A 20,878-nucleotide genomic window follows, 5' to 3' on the forward strand; every position below is an offset into this window, starting at 1 on the left:
GGACAGTTGAGTGTCATTGAAGAAGAGGGGAGAGGTATCTGGAAGGTTGTGTCGAGTTGATAGATGGAAGAATTGAGTTGTTGAGGCATTGAACAATACCAAGTTTGCTCTGTCCCAATCAGAAATTTTTAGAAAGATCAGAAGTCAGGCGCTGTGTGGCTTCCCTGCGTGAAATGTTTACTTCCTGAAGTGTTGGACATCTATGAAAAGACGTGGAAAAGTGGTATCATCAACGTAGGAGTGGATAGGGCAAGAAGTTTGGTTTTGAAGGTCATTGATGAATAATAAGAAGAGAATGGGTGTCAGGACAGAACCTGAGGAAACACCGCTGTTAATCGATTTAGGAGAAGAATAGTGACCATCTGAACCAAGGTTTAAACCAAGGTTCGGAAGGTTTAGGTCAAGAAAAAGAATGAGGAATGTACGCCTCCATGCCTGAAACTATCACCTTTGCTATGAGCTCAGCATACAAAGACGGGTCTCTGACACGGAAGCAGTAGTTAATCCAAGGAAAATCAGCAAAATACCTCCTCAGGTCCGCCCAACTAGAGAGGCAAAACGCCAGAGGCACCTTCGCTTAGGGGGATCCTGAGGAGGGATTGGAGCGATAGGACAAGATACTGATACAAAATTGTGATCGGAGGAGCCCAACGGAGGAGAGAGGGTGACAGCTAAGCAGGATTAGAGGTTAGGAAAAGGTCAAGAATGTTAGGCGCATCTCCAAGACGGTCAGGAATACGAGTAGGGTGTTGCATCAATTGCTCTAGGTCGTGGAAGATAGGAAAGTTAAAGGCTAGTTCACCAGGATGGTCAGTGAAGGGAGAGGAAAGCCAAAGCTGGCGGTGAACACTGAAGTCTCCAAGAAAGGAGTTCTCTGCAAAAGGGAAAAGAGTTAGAATGTGCTCCACTTTGTATTTTATTATTATTATTATTATTATTATTTTTATTATTATTATTATTATTTCTATTATTATTATTATTATTATTATTATTATTATTATTATTGTTATTGTTGTTGTTGTTGTTGTTGTTGTTGTTATTATTATTATTATTATTATTATTATTATTATTATTATTATTATTATTATTATTATTATTATTATTATTACTACTACTACTGTTATTATTCCTTATTACTACTACTATTACTGCTACTATTGCTATTACCACAACACCAACTACTTATCTTGCTACTACTACTATTGCTGTTATTGCTACTAGTACCACTCCTGTTGCTGCTGCTACTACTACTACTACTATTACTACTACTACTACTATTACTACTACTACTACTACTACTACTACTACTACTACTACTACTACTACTACTACTACTACTATTATTACTGTCATCATTGTTGTTATTTTTTGCTATGACAACCACCTGACATGATTTTTTCCCTTTTATTCGTTTCTAAATATGGGAAATTTTTACGTGTGTTGCATATTTGTTAATTTCTAAAATATATGAATGGGTGAGAGGAGGAGGAGAAGGAGGAGGAGGAGGAGGAAGAACAAGAACAAGAAGATAAAATGAAGGAAAACATAAATAAAATAAAAAAGGTGAAAACATGACAGAATAACAAGAACCAGCAAAACAATCACTATCCATATCAACAATCACAGTCTCATTACCTTCTTTTCAAAACAAACTTATCCTCATCTCTTTCATTATTCCTTTCGTACCTCTTCTTCTTTATCCCTTATTCATCACTCTCTCCCTGCCTGCCTCCCTCCTTCCCTCCCTCTCTCTCTAACTCCCTGCGTACCTCCCCACCATCTGATAACGAGAGATGTGAGAGGACAAGTGGATATCACAATTGGATGCACAATCGTCTCGGGAGGGAAAGGGAAGGAGGGACGGAGAGAGGCGAAGGAAAGAGGGTAGGGAGAGAAGAAGGGGTGGGTGATTCAAAATTCGGTTGGAGGCAAGTGAAAGAGGGAGGGAATGCGGGAAGAAGCAAAGAAAAGATGAGGGGAAGGTGAGAAATGAATGAGACAAGGAGCGAAGTAAGGATGGTTGAAGAAGGAAGGGGTGGGAGGTGAGAAAGGAAAAGAGGAATGAAAAAAGAATGAGTGGATGAAAACAAGTAAAGAATGAAAGGAGGAGAGATGATGGAAGGATGAAAGGCGGAAGGTAAGAAAGTAAGGGAATAAGAGAGTGCGAAAGTGAGGAGGAATATGAAAGTAATAACACTCGATTGGCACAAAAAGAGGAAAGTCAAAATAGAAAACATGAACGATGCGGCAATAATAGAGGAAGGAAACACATGAAGCGAAAATAATACAAACGTGAACTGATCCGGGATATCTCCTGGGAATACGAAACACATATTCCAGATGCGCACGGATTTTTTTTTTTTTACGTAAGAGGGTCACTGGCCAAGGGAACAAAAAAAAAAAAAAAAAAAAAAAACACTGAGGTTCCAGTTCCAGAGATGTCAAGAAAAACATCGAAAATTGAAGGATAAATGTCTTGAAACCTCCCTCTTGATAGAGTTCAAGTCATAGAAAATAGAAAAGCAGGCAGGGAGTTCCAGAGTTTACCAGAGAAAGGGATTATGAAAGTATCCATATTTATATATTATAAGTTCATTTTCTTTTTATTATTATTATTGTCATTATTATTCTTGTTATTATTATTATTATTATTATTATCATTATTACTATTATTTATTTATCATTTATTTATTCATTCAGTGGAGACGCCTCATGTCTTTCTGTTGTTTTCGGGGTCTTCTCAGCATCCCGTGCACTCCCCATTGTTCTTAAGGCAGCCACTCACCAGCCTCCGTGGCGTTTGTTACGTGCTGTTTACCTCAAGATTCTCTCTCTCTCTCTCTCTCTCTCTCTCTCTCTCTCTCTCTCTCTCTCTCTCTCTCTCTCTCTCTCTCTATATATATATATATATATATATATATATATATATATATATATATATATATATATATATATATATATATATATATATATATATATATATATATATATATATATATATATATATATATATATATATATATATATATATATATATATATATATATATATATATATATATATATATATATATATATATATATATATATATTTATAAATTTATTTATTTATGTAGGAGGAACACTGGCCAAGGGCAACAAAATTACAATAAAAAATATAATAAGCCCACCGATATGCCAGTCCCAGAAAAGGATCCAAAGCGGTATTCAAAAATTGAAGGATAAGTGTCTTGAAACCTCCCTCTTGAAAGAATTCAAGTCATAGGAAGGTGGAAATACAGAAGCAGGCAGGGAGTTCCAGAGTTTACCAGGGAAAGAGATGAATGATTGAGAATACTGGTTAACTCTTGCATTAGAGAGGTAGACAGAATAGGGGTGAGGGAAAGAAGAAAGCCTTGTGCAGCGAGGCCGCGGGAGGAGGGAAGGCATGCAGTTAGCAAGATCAGAAGAGCAGTTATAAATAATGATAGAAGATAGCTAGGAATGCAACATTGCGGCGATGAAAGAGAGGCTGAAGACAGTCAATTAAAGGAGAGGAGTTGATGAGACGAAAAGCTTTTGATTCCACCCTTTCTAGAAGAGCGGTATGAGTGGACCTCCCCCCTACCCCAGACATGTGAAACATACTCCATACATGGACGGATAGGGCCCATGTACAAAGTTAGCAACTGGGGGGGATGATGAAAACTGGCTGAGACGTCCTAGAAGACCTAACTTCATAGAAGCTGTTTTAGCTGGTGGTTTTTAACTGGTGGTGAACACTGAAGTCTCCAAGAATGGAGATCTCTACAAAAGGGAAGAGAGTCAGAATGTGCTCCACTTTGGAAGTTAAGTAGACAAAGAATTTCTTATAGTTCTTATAGTTCTTATAGAAAAGTTAGGTGAGAGCTATACAGCACAGCTAAATTTAGTTTGAGAGTGACTCTGTAGTTGTAGCCAGATGGTGGAAAACTCAGAAGATTAAAAAACGTGGGCACGAGAGCAGGTTAAGTCGTTGCGCACATAGACGCAACATCCAGCTTTGGATTGAAAATGAGGATAGAGAAAGTAGGAGGGAACAGAAAAGGGGCTACTTTTAGTTGCCTCAGACACCTGTGTTTCAGTCAGGAAAAGAAGATGAGGTTTAGAAGAGTAGAGGTGGTGTTCTACAGATTGAAAATTAGATCTAAGACCGCGAATGTTGCAGAAAATAATAAAGAAAAAGTTGAGGGGAGGGATGTCAAAACACTTAGGGTCGTTGTCAGAAGAGCAGTCCGACCTGGGGACATTTGTGGTCCCCTCCCCAGATGCGGACACTGAGGCTAGTGTAGGAGTCGCCATGATAATTTTAAATTTTTTGAGTGAAGGGTGTGTGTGTACATACGTACTTGTAGTTTCGTGTGGAGGAAGACTCTGTGTTTTGTGTGGAGAAAGAGAGTTGTCTTTAGAGGGTAGGCTGTGACTGCCCCTTGTGTTGTGAGACACAAAGGGAAACGCTCAGTGTGGTCACAGCTGGGTTTAATGATAAGTTCACAGCACCCGCTATTCTAGTGCTTTAGACTTTATTGGGAATAATTATTGTTTCGGCAGGTGCCTACTGCCTCCTCCTCCTAACTGCCTCCTCCTCCTACTGCCTCCTCCTCCTGTATATATGTATGTATATATATATATATGTATACATATATATATATATATATATATATATATATATATATATATATATATATATATATATATATATATATATATATATATATATATATATATATATATATTGGATCTAAGCAGTGTTTGGTGTTAACCTAGACAAGATGATAGACAGTGTGTACCGTCCCCGGTACAGAAAGTACGATTGAAATTACTGGTTAACTCTTGCATAACAGAAGTGGACAGAATAGGGATCAGAGAAAGTAGAAAGTCTTGTGCAGAGAGGCAGCGGGAGAAGGGGAGGCATACAATTAGAAAAATCAGAAGAGCAATTAGCATGAAAATAGCGGTAGAAGATAGCAAGAGATGCAACATTGTAGCGACGAGAAAGAGGCTGAAGATAGTCAATTAGATGAGAGGAGTTGATAAGACGAAAAGCTTTTGATTCTACCCTTTCTAAAATAGCGGTATAAGTGGAACCCCCCCTTACATGAGAAGCATGCTCCATACATGGACGGATAAGATCTTATACAGAGTTAGCAGCTGGGGAGGGGGAGTGAGAAAAACTGGCAGACACGACTCAGAACACATAACTTCATAGAGGTTGTTTTAGCTAGAGATGAGATGTGAAGTTTCCAGTTCAGATTATAAGTAAAGGACAGACCGAGGATGTTCATTGTAGAAGAGGGGGACAGTTGAGTGTCATCGAAGAAGAGGGGATAGGTGTCCGGAAGATTGTGTCGACTTAATAGGTGAAGGAATTTAGTTTTTGAGGCACTGAACAATACCAAGTTTGGTCTACCTCAGTCAAAAATTTTAGAAAGTTCAGAAGTCAGGCGTTCTGTGGCTTTCCTGCGTGAACTGTTTACTATCTGAAGGGTTGGACGTCTATGAAAAGACATGGAAAAGTGCAAGGTGTTATCATCAGCGTAGAAGTGGACAGGACAAGAAATTTGGTTTAAATCGTTGATGAATAATAGCAAGAGAGTAAGTGACAGGACAGAACCATAAGGAACACCGCTGTTTATAGATTCAGGAGAAGAACAGTGACCATCTACCACAACAGCAATGGAACGGTCAGAAAGGAAACTTGAGATGAAGTTACAGAGAGAAAGGTAGAAGCCGTGAGACGGTTGTTTGGAAATCAAAGCTTTGTGCCAGACTCTATCAAAAGCTTTCGATATGTCTAAGGTAACACCTAAAGTTTCACCAAAATCCCTAAAAGAGAATGACCAAGACTCGGTAAAGAAAGCCAGATCACCAGTAGAGCGGCCTTGACGGAACCTATACCAGCGATCAGGTAGAAGATTGTTAAGTCATAGGTATTTTAAAATTTTCCTGTCGAGGAGAAATGCAAATATTTTAGATAGGAAGAAAATTAAAGCAACAGGAGGGTAGTTTAAGGGATTAGAATGGTCATCTTTTTAGGAACAGGCTGAATGTAGGGAAACTTCCAGCAAGAAGGATAGGTAGATGTTGATAGAAAGAGTTGAAAGAGTTTGACTAGGCAAGGTGCAAACACGAAGGCACAATTTCGGAGAACAATAGGAGGGACCCCATCAGATTCATAAGCCTTCCGAGGGTTCAGGCCAGCGAGGGCATGGAAAACATCACTGTGAAGGATTTTAATGGGTAGCATGAAATAGTAAGAGGGTGGAGGAGAGGGAGAAACATGCCCTGAATCATCCAAGGTAGAGTTTTTAGCGAAGGTTTGAGCGAAGAGTTCAGCTTTAGAAATATATGAGATAGCAGTGGTGCCATCAGGCTGAAATAAAGAAGAGAAAGATGCAGAAGCAAAGTTATTGGAGATGTTTTTTGGCTAGATGCCAGAAGTCACAAGGGGAGTTAGATCTTGGAAGATTTTGACACTTTCTATTAATGAAGGAGTTTTTGGCTAGCTGGAGAAAAGACTTGGCATGATTCCAGGCAGAAATATAAAGCTCATGAAATTCAAGTGATGGAAAGTTCAATTACCTTTTGTGGGCCACCTTTCTATCAAGTATAGCACGAAAACCGGCTTTATTTAACCAGGGACTGAAAGGTTTAGGTTGAGAGAAAGATTGAGGAATGTATGTCTCCATGCCAGACACTATCACCTCTTTCTTTCGCTCAACGCACAGAGGTGGGTCTCTGACATGGAAATAGTAATCATTCCAAGGAAAATCAGCATAATGCCTCCTCAAGTCCCTCCAATTAGCAAAGGAAAAATGCCAGGGACACTTCCGCTTTTGGGGATCCTGAGGTGGGATTAGAGTGATAGGACAAGATACAGATATGAGATTGTAATTGGAGAAGCCCAACGGAGAAGATAGGATAACAGCATAAGTAGAAGGATTAGAGGTTAGGAAAAGTTCAAGAATGTTGAGTTGCATCAGTTGCTCTAGGTCGTGTAAGATATCAAAGTTAAAGGCTAGTTTACCGGGATGGTCAGTGAAGGGTCAAACTGAAGTGAAGGGTCAAAGCTGGTGGTAAACATTAAAATCTCTAAGAATGTAGATGTCCACAAAAAGGAAGAGAGTCAGGATATGCTCCACTTTGGAAGTTTAGCAGTCAAAGAATTTCTTATAGTCAGATGAGTTAGGTAAGAGGTATGCAGCACACATAAATTTATAGTTTGAAAGTGTCTTTGTAATCGCAGCCAGATGGTGGAAAACTCGGAAGATTCAAGAGCGTGGGCACGAGAGACTAAGTCGTTGCTCACATGGACGCATTCATCTTAGCTTTGGATTTAAAATGAGGATAGAGAAAGTAGGAGGGTAACAGAAAAGGGGACACTGTCAGTTGCCTCGGACACCTGTGTTTCAGTGAAAAAAAGATGAGTTTGAGCAGATGAGAGATGGTGTTCTATGAATTGAAAATTAGATCTAGGACCGCGAATGTTGCAGAAGTTAGTGAAGAAAAAGTTGAGGGGGGGTGTCAAGACGCTTAGGATCGATACCAGAAGAGCAGTCCGACCTTGGGACATTTGTGGTCTGGTCCCCTCCCTAGATGGCGATTTCGGGGCTGGTATAGAAGTCACCATATTGATTTTGAATTTTGAGTGAAGAATTGTGTGTGTAAATAGGTGCATGTAGGTTTGTGTGAATGAAGAGTTGTCTTTAGAGGGCAGGCTGTGACTGTCCCCTTGTGTTGTGAGACAAAAAGGGAAACGTTCAGTGAGGTCGCAGCTGGGTTTAATGATAAGTTCACAGCGTCGCCTGATCCAGTGCCTTAGACCCTCACTGGGAGTAATTATCGTTTCGGCAGGTGCCTACTGCCTCCTTGCAATCTCGTACATTTCCTATACATGAAAACAGTCGTGTTATGGAACGTATGAATGAAGAGAGAGAGAGAGAGAGAGAGAGAGAGAGAGAGAGAGAGAGCGAGAGAGAGAAGATGAGAGAGAGAGAGAGAGAGAGAGAGAGAGAGAGAGAGAGAGAGAGAGAGAGAAACGAGCCCAGAAAGCATATTGCTAACTATTCATTACATCCATGCATATCATGTCTATTACACCTCATCCACCTGAACCTCTCACGCCTTGCACTATATAAAGATTGCATGACGCATGTTCGTAAAACCTTCTTATGGGTTGCTTTTAACTGACAAAGCGCGTGGGGTGACTGTATGATGGCTGGTGAGGCACTGAGAGGCTTGCGGGTATCCTGGTTTTCTTGTCTGTCTATTTTGCAAAAATATGATAAAAATGAACTATATATTTTTTATTTCCATATTATGTTTAGTTGTTGTTATTGTTGTTGTTGTTGTTGTTGTTGTTGTTACTCTTATTATTATTACTCTTATTATTATTATTATTATTATTATTATTATTATTATTATTATTATTATTATTATTATTATTATTATTACTAACTTATTTTCTGTACCTCTTTCAGTTTTCTCATTTCGCAGATTCCAGGCCGCCCTATTCTAAGTGTTTGTTACATTAGCAGTGAGATTGCTGTCCATCCCTGTCCTTTCTCTTAGTAGTGTGTGTGTGTGTGTGTGTGTGTGTGTGTGTGTGTTGTGTGTGTGTGTGTGTGTGTGTGTGTGTAGTCCTAATCAGGGCTTTCGCCAAGTGAGTAATGAGCGAGCGGCACCGAGCAAGGTCTGACCTGTAACTAAGCCTCTATTTTGCGATCCATCAGAGCGGCAGGGAGGGCCGGTGCAACAATTCTGTTTGTGGTTCAGAGGGAGAACTACGTGTGTGTCTAAGATGTTACTTCCCTTCTTGATGAGCTACCGCATTTATTTCAAGACTGTGTGTAGTTCAAAGGGAGATTGACTTATGCTTCTATGGTGTCATTTCCCTTTAGGCAAATGATGTAACTTCTCTTCTAGATAAACTATTTTATTTAACACCAGCAACGACACTAATTCCTTCAAAGATTTTTTTCTTTTGTGAGAGAGGCACTGGCCTAGGGAAACAAAAAGAAAGTAAAAAGAAAAAAGTTCCACTGTAGTGCCATTGCTTATATCACCTAATGCCCTTTTATTTTCATATAGCAACAAATTATATTTATTCCCTGCAAACAAACAACTCACTTAACACCCACGAATTAATAGACCCTTTTCATTGAGGTCTTGAGTCACGACGCCACAGTTGAGGGAGCAATAGAAGGCACGACATTCATAAGTTAGGGTTACATAAATTTTCGTCTGGCTAAACAAAACGCCAAGTCGTAGGGTGTGTGGTTTTCAGCCTTGCTTCTCGTAAACCTTGTGTTATGGCGAGGCCTTGGTTGTTATTGCTTACTCGTTGCAGCAGCCATCCTATTTTCTTCCTGCAATGGTCCGGATCAGCTGGTGTTTGTGGTTCCTTGGTGCTAGGGATAAGTTTTGTTATTGTTGTTGGTGTTGTTGCTGATACTGCTACTGCTACTACTACTATCATCATCATTATTATTATTATTATTATTATTATTATTATTATTATTATTATTATTATTATTATTATTAACCATTGTATATTAACATTATATTGTTGCACGAACCCTTTCATTTATATTTTCATATTTTCCTCATTTTTTTCTTTTTAACTTTATTTCATATATTCAATTACTGGATTTTTTTTTCAGTTTCTGTGATTTTCATGTAATTATGCTGAATGATTTCGTTTCTTCTTATTATCTCTCCAGTTGTTGCAGATCATCGTTTCCACTGTTCAATTTTTTTTATCTTATGTCTTTTTTTTTTTTTTTTTTATCTGAACTAGGTTTAGTTACGAAACACTCTTCAACGCCACAACCGCAATAGCAACGCATCAGTGAAAACACCTGTAAACATTTCTATATAGCACTCGACCATATTTTGCATTTGGTTTCCTTACATCTGAAATTTATTTCATTTATTTTGTACCTGCTTAAATCAGTTTCTCGGTAGCACCCTCAAGTTACTATGCCAGTTTTGATGCAACCGCTCATACATCTAATGCAAGTGGGGTGGAAAATGTAAAATGAGAAAGCTGTGAAATACAAATCATGTACAGTTTATTTACTTATTATTTATTTTTTTTTTACTGTTCTGTTTTATACTTTTTTTCACAAAAAGGATAGTAAATATGATAATGGGCTATCAAAAGCCATACAATAGCATGGATAGGGCATGTCAAACAATATCATTACAGAACATGAAAAGATCAACGTTTTAGATAAATTTATTACCAAAAAGACATTAAATGAGAGTGACACGCAATTTTTCAATGGGAAAACATAATTAAACAGCGATTATATTTTGTAATATAGTGTAACGAACAATGTAATCAAAAAGTACGAAATCAACAAAGTTTTCTTACAAGAGGCAAGAAGATAGGTCAATTTGGAGTGGGGAGACTAAGACATAAACAGAACGAGCAATATCTTTTGAAAATGAGCAAAACGAAGAAAAAAAAAACTGACATTAATAAGTCACACTAGGATGACGAAGGTTGACGAAGGGTGAAAGCTGTTCTTCTATTTAGTAAAAGAAAGGAAAAAAAAAACATATATATATATATATATATATATATATATATATATATATATATATATATATATATATATATATATATATATATATATATATATATATATGACGTAGTAAATAATAATGTGAATGAATGAATTCGATCTGATATTTCTAAAGGTAAGGAAATTAATTAAAAACCGTCATCAGCTAGTCACAGTAAAGTGGAGAAAGGTGAAAATTATTCGTACACATACAAAAAAAAAAAAGTTAAAAAGTAGTACGAAGCTAACCATGATGTGATTGAATCAATGCATGAATGAATGAATACGATCAATTATAACCCTCACTGGATGTCAAGATGCGAAGGAGACTTAAAGGTCACAAGCGAGAGAAGGGAAAGAAAAAAGAAAACTAGTCCGCAGAAAGCGAGTAGTGATATTTTGCCTGTGACAGAAGAGCATTAAGTTTAAGGCGAAGGACAAGGTGATAGAAACGAAAAAAAAAAAAAAAAATAATAATAATAATAACAATAACCAGACTGAAGGATTAAGAAATTAGCATCAGAAGTAGGTGAGACAGCGGCCAGGTAAGGCTGTGGCAGTTGATGCAATGTATCACAATTTACAGGTGGCATGAAACTAGTGCAAAAAATTATGCTGATGATAAGAATAGAATCAGAAAGAGAGAGAGAGAGAGAGAGAGAGAGAGAGAGAGAGAGAGAGAGAGAGAGAGAGAGAGAGAGAGAGAGAGAGATGTGGCACATCCGCCGGGTGTGCCACATCTGGTGGGACTACGGCTGCCCCCCAGAGTCACCTCGCGGAACACGAGAACGGTGTTATCCATTGGTGACTCAGTGGAAGTGCCGCGTTCCCGCTCCAGCCAACACCAGCGCACCTTTTGGGGTGAGTCTCCAGACTGTGGAACGTCTTCGCGTCCTCCGTCCCTCATATCAGGGGGATGGATACCCAGGACGCGAAGTTAGTAGCACACCACTGGAAGGGCTCGTTCCCAACGCCCCTGCTAACAATATTAGCATAAGGCCATAAAGAATGTATATATATGTATACATCTTTATATTTATATTTGTGTGTTGTGTCACACCCCTAAAATAGGTTGCACACGGCAGTGCGCCTTCGGGTGATAATGTACCTATGTTTAAATAAAAAAAGAGAGAGAGAGAGAGAGAGAGAGAGAGAGAGAGAGAGAGAGAGAGAGAGAGAGAGAGAGAGAGAGAGAGAGAGAGAGAGAGAGAGAGAGAGAGAGAGAGAGAGAGAGACTTAGGTTACTTTAAAATCAGTAATGAAAATAAACTTTACATCTTTGAATTTCATTTAAAGAAGATTTAAAACTGAGGAACACTGATGAACACTACACACTTTCACAGAGGCGACTCTTTAAACCTGAGGAGGGAAAAAAATACAAAATATTAAGCGACAGAAAAATAGCTCCGGGACTTCGTGTATCTTGATGAGTAAGCTAAAGTATAATTAAAGGCTGACGTTGGTTTAAGTGGTCGCTGTCTCCAAGAAAGTCAGGTCATTAATATAGAAAGCTAAATATATTGTAAGCAATAGTTATAAGTTTTATATTAGGACAGAAAATTAAAGGCTTATAAGATTTTTCCTCTTTTTTTTTTTTTTTTTTCAAAGAGATCACCGAACTCCAAGCAACATAAATCCAGTCTTTGAGCGCAGCACCAAATTATGGATATATAATCAAAGGATTATAAGCAGAGTAGTAGTGTCATGTAAGGGTATAGGAATCTTTCTCCTCGAATAAGTTTCCCGATCATCATTCTTCTCAGCTTGATTATTGTCTATCATAACCTTGATGTCCTACAGGAGTTGTGAAAAATTGGCATAGGATGTTTCATATATAGTACATTTAGTAACCATGCGATGGATACTGGAAATCTATGATTATCTGCATACTTAGAACTGTAACGAGAAAGAAAGGAAAATAAAGAAATAAATGAAGTAGAACTGAAAGAAAGACGATGAAAATAAAGAAAGATAAAAGATTAAAGCATGTGTGATGATACCAGACCAGTTAAAAGTTGTGTTGGAGAGATTAAAATGACGACTAAGTAAACGTAAAACCCACATTCCATTCTCTTAATGATCAACAAACTGTCATATATCATCCAGCAAATTTAAAAACCAGGTGGTCAGTTTACCTTACCAGCAATCTCAATTTTTTTACCGTTATTTCTGTCACATGGATCACGAGAGGGTACCGCGATCCTGAAAAAGTACTACAGTGGAACGAACATAATTGGTCATGCCACCAGTAAATCCACTGTATAACTTGAAAAAAAAAAAAAAAAAAAAACATTTCCAACAATCTCAACTTTTACTGTTATTTCTGTCACATGGATGCGCGACGGGATAACGCAACCCTAAAAAAAGTGCGACAGTGAAGCATAATCGCTCATGCCACCAACACAGGCACCACTTACAGTCTGAATAAATTATCATTACGCATATCAAATGGCCTGCAGCAAAATAGTACAAATGCATATACGCCCAAATGGTAATGGAGGGATATACATGATGACGGTATGGTTTCGCAGATTTATTAGATGCATTGTGGGATAAGAAGACAATGAGATGAGTTTACCAGGTTGTATCGTTTGTTGGGGGATTTAGAACGTAGTGATGAATACGAAGTGTTTGCCTTAATATGGTTGTCGTGTAAGTGTGGTGACTATAGATGCTAACTTTTTCGTATCTGTATTTTTTTTTTATATCAACTGACTTGGAGTTATTTTTTTCCTCTCTCTCTCTCTCTCTCTCTCTCTCTCTCTCTCTCTCTCTCTCTCTCTCTCTGTGTGTGTGTGTGTGTGTGTGTGTGTGTGTGTGTGTGTGTGTGTGTGTGTGTGTATGTGTTATATATATATATATATATATATATATATATATATATATATATATATATATATATATATATATATATATATATATATATATATATATGTATGTGTGTGTGTGTGTGTGTGTGTGTGTGTGTGTGTGTGTGTGTGTGTGTGTATGTATGTGTGTGTGTGTGTGTGTGTGTGTGTGTGTGTGTGTGTAGTACCTGTTTGGGGAGCACCACATATGTATAATAACCAGGATTCAATATCAAAACTTTTACCACTCACTTTCCCCTGCCTATCGTATCTCTGCCTCCACACACATTTCCATGACAAGGACCACTTTAAGTAACCAGAGGAAAACAGAAAGGCAAAAGGGAACAGGGAAAAGCACAAAGACTTATTAAGATACAAACATTAGTAAAGAATAGAAAAGAAATGGAACACTGACATAAGTAGAACAAAAAGAAAAAAAATGAGAAAAAACTAGGAAAAAATAGACATGCAGACATACCCAAGTTACATGCATCCATTGTACTATTTACTAAAAAAAGATAAAGTTATGTAAGTAAGTAGGGTTGAAAGTAAAATCCTCAAAAAAAAAGTCTCACGGAAGGAAATGAAAACGCAAAAATAAAAAAAATTAAAACCTTCGTGACTTAATGCAACACACACACACAAATACACACACTATGTACGCATAGAATTTTTAAGCGTAACAGGCAAATTTTTTTACCCCTCTCCGCTGCTGCTGCTGCTACCGACGGATTCCGGATACGGTTACGGAAAAGGCGTTTTAACGACAGAGGTGGAGTCAAGTAATTGGCATATTCACCTTGCGTCTCGTCCTGTCCGGTGGTGCGGTACGGTGAGCAAGAGAGAGAGAGAGAGAGAGAGAGAGAGAGAGAGAGAGAGAGAGAGAGAGAGAGAGAGAGAGAGAGAGATGAAAACATGTTCACTTCAATTATAAAAAAAATTTGCTCCCGCATAGCTTATTGCAGTGTTTGTGTAGGAAAGGCGGCGGATGGGAGGCTGCGCTCGTGTTTGTATGTCAAAAAGTGTGTGTGTGTGTGTGTGTGTGTGTGTGTGTGTGTGTGTGTGTGTGTGTGTGTGTGTGTGTGTATGTGTGTGTGTGTGGGTATATGTGTCTTTGGATGTATGTAAATAAAAAAATAAAAAAATAAACACACACACACACACACACACACACACACACACAGAGACAGAGAGAGAGAGAGAGAGAGAGAGAGAGAGAGAGAGAGAGAGAGAGAGAGAGAGAGAGAGAGAGAGAGAGAGAGAGAGAGAGACCGTTCCCTGTGGCTGCACAGCTATCGTCAAACGTAACACTGTTCATCTAACAATACTAATGACATTATTTTTTGTACTTTTATCAGATTACCGATTGAGGAATATCTGCTATTTACATCATTCCACATTCTCAACTCTCTGCTTCTCCTCCTGCTCCTTCTGCTCCTCCTTTTTCTCTCTGCCCTTCATCCCTAACGTGGGAAATTAGATTCTAGTGTGCTTGAAAATTTAATGCTTTTGAAGAAGATAGATAAAATGAGTTTTTCTGTGTGTGTGTGTATGTGTGTGTGTGTGTGTGTGTGTGTGTGTGTGTGTGTGTGTGTGTGTGTGTGTGTGTGTGTGTGTTTGTAGAGATATTAGAAAAGATGTATTTTACTTAAGGTGGAGAGATTTCGATGTGAGTGAAGACGGGAAAAAAAGAAAAAAAAAGATGCTAGTGAATGGCTTGGCTTTGAGTTAGGTTTGGTTGGGTTAGATTATGTCCTTTACGATTAAATTACGTTAGGTTTAAGTTTCTTTTCATCTTTAAGTGTCATTATATTTTTTTTACTATTTTTACACGTGAACGAAGCCACCCAAGAACACAAGAAATATAGAGAAAAAGGAGTTACGTTTGCCTCTCTCATATAAAAACACTCGTAATGGTTACGTTCAGTTAGGTTAACTTATGTTGGGTTAGTTTTGATTAGATTAGCCTAGAATTTAGTGTTTTTGGCGTGGGTAGAATTGGCATAAATGAATTTTTGAAGGAGGGATCTTCGTGGGTATAATGCACTCTGGCAGACCTTACATAATAGCAACCTACATACTTGTTACCTGTCAATTAACAGCGACTCTTGGCGTATCTCTATCAGGTAACAAGGGTTAACATGCAATTACCAAGACCAGTAGAACCACAACTACACCAGCACATTTTCCAAGGCCTGGCAAATAGTGGTTAGTCCCTCTGTTGGTAAGATCATTCCTTATTAACATTCAATGCAACGTGAAAATTGTTTGCGTGAACACATTGATAAAAGAAACGAAATTAAACGTTATATTTTCTAGGTTATAGAACTACTTAAGAGATTGTAGTATACAAATAAGTTTTAAAGTTGCATGTGATTAAGGAAGAATTGTGGAGCCATGAGAGAGTTAACGTGGTTCAAATTATATGTTTTTGTTAAACCTGATGAAGGATGGTTGTTGTTTCTAGTGGATAAAGTGCATCTAAAGTGTACTTATGGACACAACACAGCCACTTCTACCCAGACCCGCGCGTCACTTCGCTTAGAATTATAAGTGTAGGCAATCGTGCTGCTCTCGACTCTCAATGAGGCAGCGCCTACGTCAGCAGCGCGTCCTCCTCTACCGTGAATGAGAGCTTTATTTGGCGCTGCTCGATGTGTTGTAGGGAAGAAAAGATGAGTGATGCCGGCTGTAAAAGACTGTATCGCGGATTGTATAAGAAATTCTTTAAAGGGTTACGAAGAACTGTAAAAAAAAGGGTCATAGTTGGAATAAAGGTTACGTCATATTAGGCATAAAAGATTAAATAAGAAATTGTATAAACGTATAAAAAAAACTGTAGGGAAGAGGGATGAGTATTGCTGGCTATAAGGATTTAAAAGGAATTGTGTAAAGGAACATAAAAACTATATAAGGGAAATAAAGGATTATTAAGAGAAGGAGACGAATTCTTAGTTTTAAGGATTAAGATGGGATTATACGTATATGGGACTGCGTAAAGGATTGCGAAATACTGTAAAGAATGTAAGGATTTCGTAATATTGGCTATAGAAATTATGAGACTAATGTTTTTTCTTAGATACCTCCTTGTTATTTCTTGTTATTTAGCCGTACGTTTCAATACCTTAATAGTTTGATATTTTCTCCCAACAGAACGAAATTAAAGAAAACTTTTTCTTTCCTGAGCAATTTCACAGATGGATGATCGAGACGACAATACGAAGAAAAGAAAAAAACTACAATAGAGATACTGACTTGTAAAAGAAAAAAAAAGGGAGACAATAAAACATTTCCTCTTAATGATTTGATATTTGAAGAGAGAGAGAGAGAGAAAGAGAGAGAGCGAGAGAGCGAGAGAGAGGAAAGTATAATACACATAAAACCCAAACAGGACAATGACACAGGAACATTAATACAAAAAAAAGTACAAAAGAAAACATCAGTGACTCAAAAAAAAAAAAAAAAAACTAAACACAAAGAAAAAACAAAGAACAAGTTTCACAGCCTCATCGAACCCAGGTGCGCCAAACGACAGGTGGAAGTGATGGTGGTGGAGACGACCACGATGACAATGGTGGTGGACTAACCGAGGACGACCACCCAGTCAGTCTTCACCACCACCACACCAACCATTATTAACCTCCAATCTCCTCATACCCACATAGCAGAAGTGTTGTATATCTACCCCTCTTCCTCCCTCCCTTCCTCCCTCCCTCCCTCTCTCCGGTGAGGCGTGGAGGCGGTGGAGGAGGAGGCGAGTGACATGGCCGAGAGTCACAAGCAGTGCCAACAGCCCCCAGCACTAGTAGCAGGTCTTCCCCCACCCAGACTCCTCAGGTCACCCAGTCACGAGAGCGTCAGCACTGAACTATCCCTCTTTTCCATCAGTAGCGCCGCCTCCGAGATGTCGCGAGCTGGTCTGAGAGTGGTGCTTCCCCCTCACCTGGGTCGCGGACCGTCACCCACACCTGAGACCAGACACCGTCTTCAGGTAAGCTCGCAGGTCAGTCCACACATCCTACTAATCCTCCTCTATCTTTTTTACTACTATTGCTTTCGCTGTTTCTATAAGTACTCGCCGCCTTTCGTGCTTTCCATGTCCGAACCCCTTATCTTATTATTTATTTATTTATTTATTTAGTTAGTTAGTTAGTTCGTTAGTTTTTATTTATTTATTTATTTTTTATTTTATTTTATTTTATTATTATTATCTTTTTTTTTCTCTTTTTTGAGATGGGGGCGTGTACTCCGGAATGACTGAGATCGCCGTAAGTTTTTGGCTGTTATTATTGACGGTTGTTGTTAAATCTGCTGTTGTTTTTTGCCCTTATCGCTACTCATGCTGTTGCTCTTACTGTTGTGGGTTTAATTTTTTTTTTTTTTTTTACTTTTTCTCTGTTTATTGGCAATGTTCTGTTTCCTTCAGTTACGATTATTGTATATTTCTTTTTTCCAGTATTTTGTTTTGGTGTGTGTGTGTGTGTGTGTGTGTGTGTGTGTGTGTGAGAGAGAGAGAATTTTCGCATAAGAGGATTCTCTCTCTCTCTCTCTCTCTCTCTCTCTCTCTCTCTCTCTCTCTCTCTCTCTCTCTCTCTCTCTCTCTCTCTCTCTCTCTCTCTCTCTCTCTCTCTCTCTCTCTCTCTCTCTCTCTCTCTCTCTCTCTCTCTCTCTCTCTCTCTCTCTCTCTCTCTCTCTCTCTCTCTCTCTCTCTCTCTCTCTCTCTCTCTCGTAATTCCCCACATGTTAATTATCCTTGTTTGTATATCTTCCTCTTTTTTTCTCTCGTTATTTTCACTCTAACGTTCCTTCCCTTTCATCCTCTGTGGCCATTTCCTCATCGGTTTCCTTTGAACACTAACATTATTCTCACATATTTCTACCAAATTTTTTCCCGTTTCTCAATATCTCTCTTCTTTCTTACCCCAGCCATCGCTTTATAACCATCGTTGAAATGTTGCTCCCATTCTTCCTTCGCTACTCCTTTTTTTTTTTTTTTTATGTAGGAAGGACACTGGCCAAGGGCAACAAAAATCTAATAAAAAAAATGCCCACTGAAATGCCAATCCCATAAAAGGGTCAAAGCAGTGGTCAAAAATTGATGGATAAGTGTCTTGAAACCTCCCTCTTGAAGGAATTCAAGTCATAGGAAGGTGGAAATACAGAAGCAGGCAGGGAGTTCCAGAGTTTACCAGAGAAAGGGATGAATGACTGAGAATACTGGTTAACTCTTGCGTTAGAGAGGTGGACAGAATAGGGGTGAGAGAAAGAAGAAAGTCTTGTGCAGCGAGGCCGCGGAAGGAGGGGAGGCATGCAGTTAGCAAGATCAGAAGAGCAGTTAGCATGAAAATAGCGGTAGAAGACAGCTAGATATGCAACATTGCGGCGGTGAGAGAGAGGCTGAAGACAGTCAGTTAGAGGAGAGGAGTTGATGAGACGAAAAGCTTTTGATTCCACCCTGTCTAGAAGAGCAGTATGAGTGGAACCCCCAGACATGTGAAGCATACTCCATACATGGACGGATAAGGCCCTTGTACAGAGTTAGCAGCTGGGGGGTGAGAAAAACTGGCGGAGACGTCTCAGAACACCTAACTTCATAGATGCTGTTTTAGCTAGAGATGAGATGTGAAGTTTCCAGTTCAGATTATAAGTAAAGGACAGACCAAGGATGTTCAGTGTAGAAGAGGGGGACAGTTGAGTGTCATTGAAGAAGAGGGGATAGTTGTCTGGAAGGTTGTGTCGAGTTGATAGATGGAGGAATTGAGTTTTTGAGGCATTGAACAATACCAAGTTTGCTCTGCCCCAATCAGAAATTTTAGAAAGATCAGAAGTCAGGCGTTCTGTGGCTTCCCTGCGTGATATGTTTACCTCATGAAGGGTTGGACGTCTATGAAAAGACGTGGAAAAGTGCAGGGTGGTATCATCAGCGTAGGAGTGGATAGGACAAGAAGTTTGCTTTAGAAGATCATTAATGAATAATAAGAAGAGAGTGGGTGACAGGACAGAACTCTGAGGAACACCACTGTTAATAGATTTAGGAGAAGAACAGTGACCGTCTACCACAGCAGCAATAGAACGGTCAGAAAGAAAACTTGAGATGAAGTTACAGAGAAAAGGATAGAAACCGTAGGGGGTAGTTTGGAAATCAAAGCTTTGTGCCAGACTCTATCAAAGGCTTTTGATATGTCCAAGGCAGCAGCAAAAGTTTCACCAAAATCTCTAAAAGAGGATGACCAAGACTCAGTAAGGAAAGCCAGAAGATCACCAGTAGAGCGGCCTTGACGGAACCCATACTGGCGATCAGATCCTCCCACTCCCACTCCCCTAAGAAGAGTGACTGAAATATCCTCAGTAATATAAGAAGATCCTGGATTCGTTTTTGTCATCAGTCTCACTTGATAAGAACAATTCACCCATCCACGGTACTTTTTTCATCTTCCTCCTCCTCTTCCTCCTCCTCCTCCTCCTTCTCCTTCTTCTTCTCTTCCTCCAATCCTTCGCCAGAATAGTTTTGTGAAGAGGCTTTGGAAAGTTCACATGGGGACTGTGTGTGTGTGTGTGTGTGTGTGTGTGTGTGTGTGTGTGTGTGTGTGTGGCGGAGATTTCTGATTGCCCTGGTTCTTGTGGTCAATACATTTAATTTCCTTTCCAAGTGTACTCAAGGGTGACATAAAGCAGCGATCTCCACCAGCTGCTCCCCTTCATCCGCTACCTGGTTTTGCCCGAACTCGTAAAGAGGGAGGCACGGCTGCTGAACTGTTTTCCCACGAGTCAGTTCGGCGAGTGGTTACGGGCGTCGAACAGACTTTTTATCGCATGGAAATGTATTTGTGGCGTCATTCAGAGTTGGCAGGATGGCGTGGCGGGCCTGTTTGTTGCCTGGAGAATGGGGTCTAATAAACCATCTGATGTCGAAAGTACTCTTGCGTCCTGCAGTTTCTGTCTTTAAGTCTCTCTAAGTTTGACCTCTTTGTTGACTTGAAAGATAGCTGAGTATCCCTATGAGTCAAGCTGATTGTATTTAACACACAATATAATGTGGCTGATAGTATGCTTTGATTTTTGGCTTCTTTCTCTTTTTTTCTTTCGTCTCGTCTCTCGCTGACTGAAAGCTTCATCTGTCTGTTACTTGGAAGAAAGTCGACTAACCCCACAACTTTCCTGTGATAAGAGTGAAGGCGATCGCATCTACGGTACGTTTGGATCCTGACGGATTGACTGGGTGCCGGACTGGAATGACGCATCTCTTATTAGTATTTTGGGTATTGATCGTTGCTACTGGATTAGCGATACGAGCAGTCAATCCCTTACTGATTATTCGCTACTTATTTCAGGATCTGCTTCTGATGCGATAGTTAGTTGCTTTCTCTCTTTTTTTTTTTTTCCTACCTTCTGGTGTTGGAAATGTTGAGCGGTATGTCTCTTGGTTCATTCAGAGTCTTCC

General features: G+C 39.1%; 1 protein-coding gene across 1 annotated transcript in view; it reads left to right on the forward strand.

Annotated features, from left to right (window-relative positions):
- LOC135104251 (uncharacterized) overlaps positions 1-20,878 on the forward strand; it is a 123,453-nt gene that overhangs the window by 48,243 nt on the left and 54,332 nt on the right. Inside the window, 1 exon segment of the mRNA XM_064011431.1 lies at positions 16,591-17,440. Within this exon segment, the coding sequence (XP_063867501.1) occupies positions 17,201-17,440 (240 nt within the window). The 5' untranslated portion in view covers positions 16,591-17,200.

Source organism: Scylla paramamosain, chromosome 10 (assembly GCF_035594125.1).
Source record: "Scylla paramamosain isolate STU-SP2022 chromosome 10, ASM3559412v1, whole genome shotgun sequence".
In the NCBI taxonomy this organism is placed as follows: domain Eukaryota; kingdom Metazoa; phylum Arthropoda; class Malacostraca; order Decapoda; family Portunidae; genus Scylla; species Scylla paramamosain.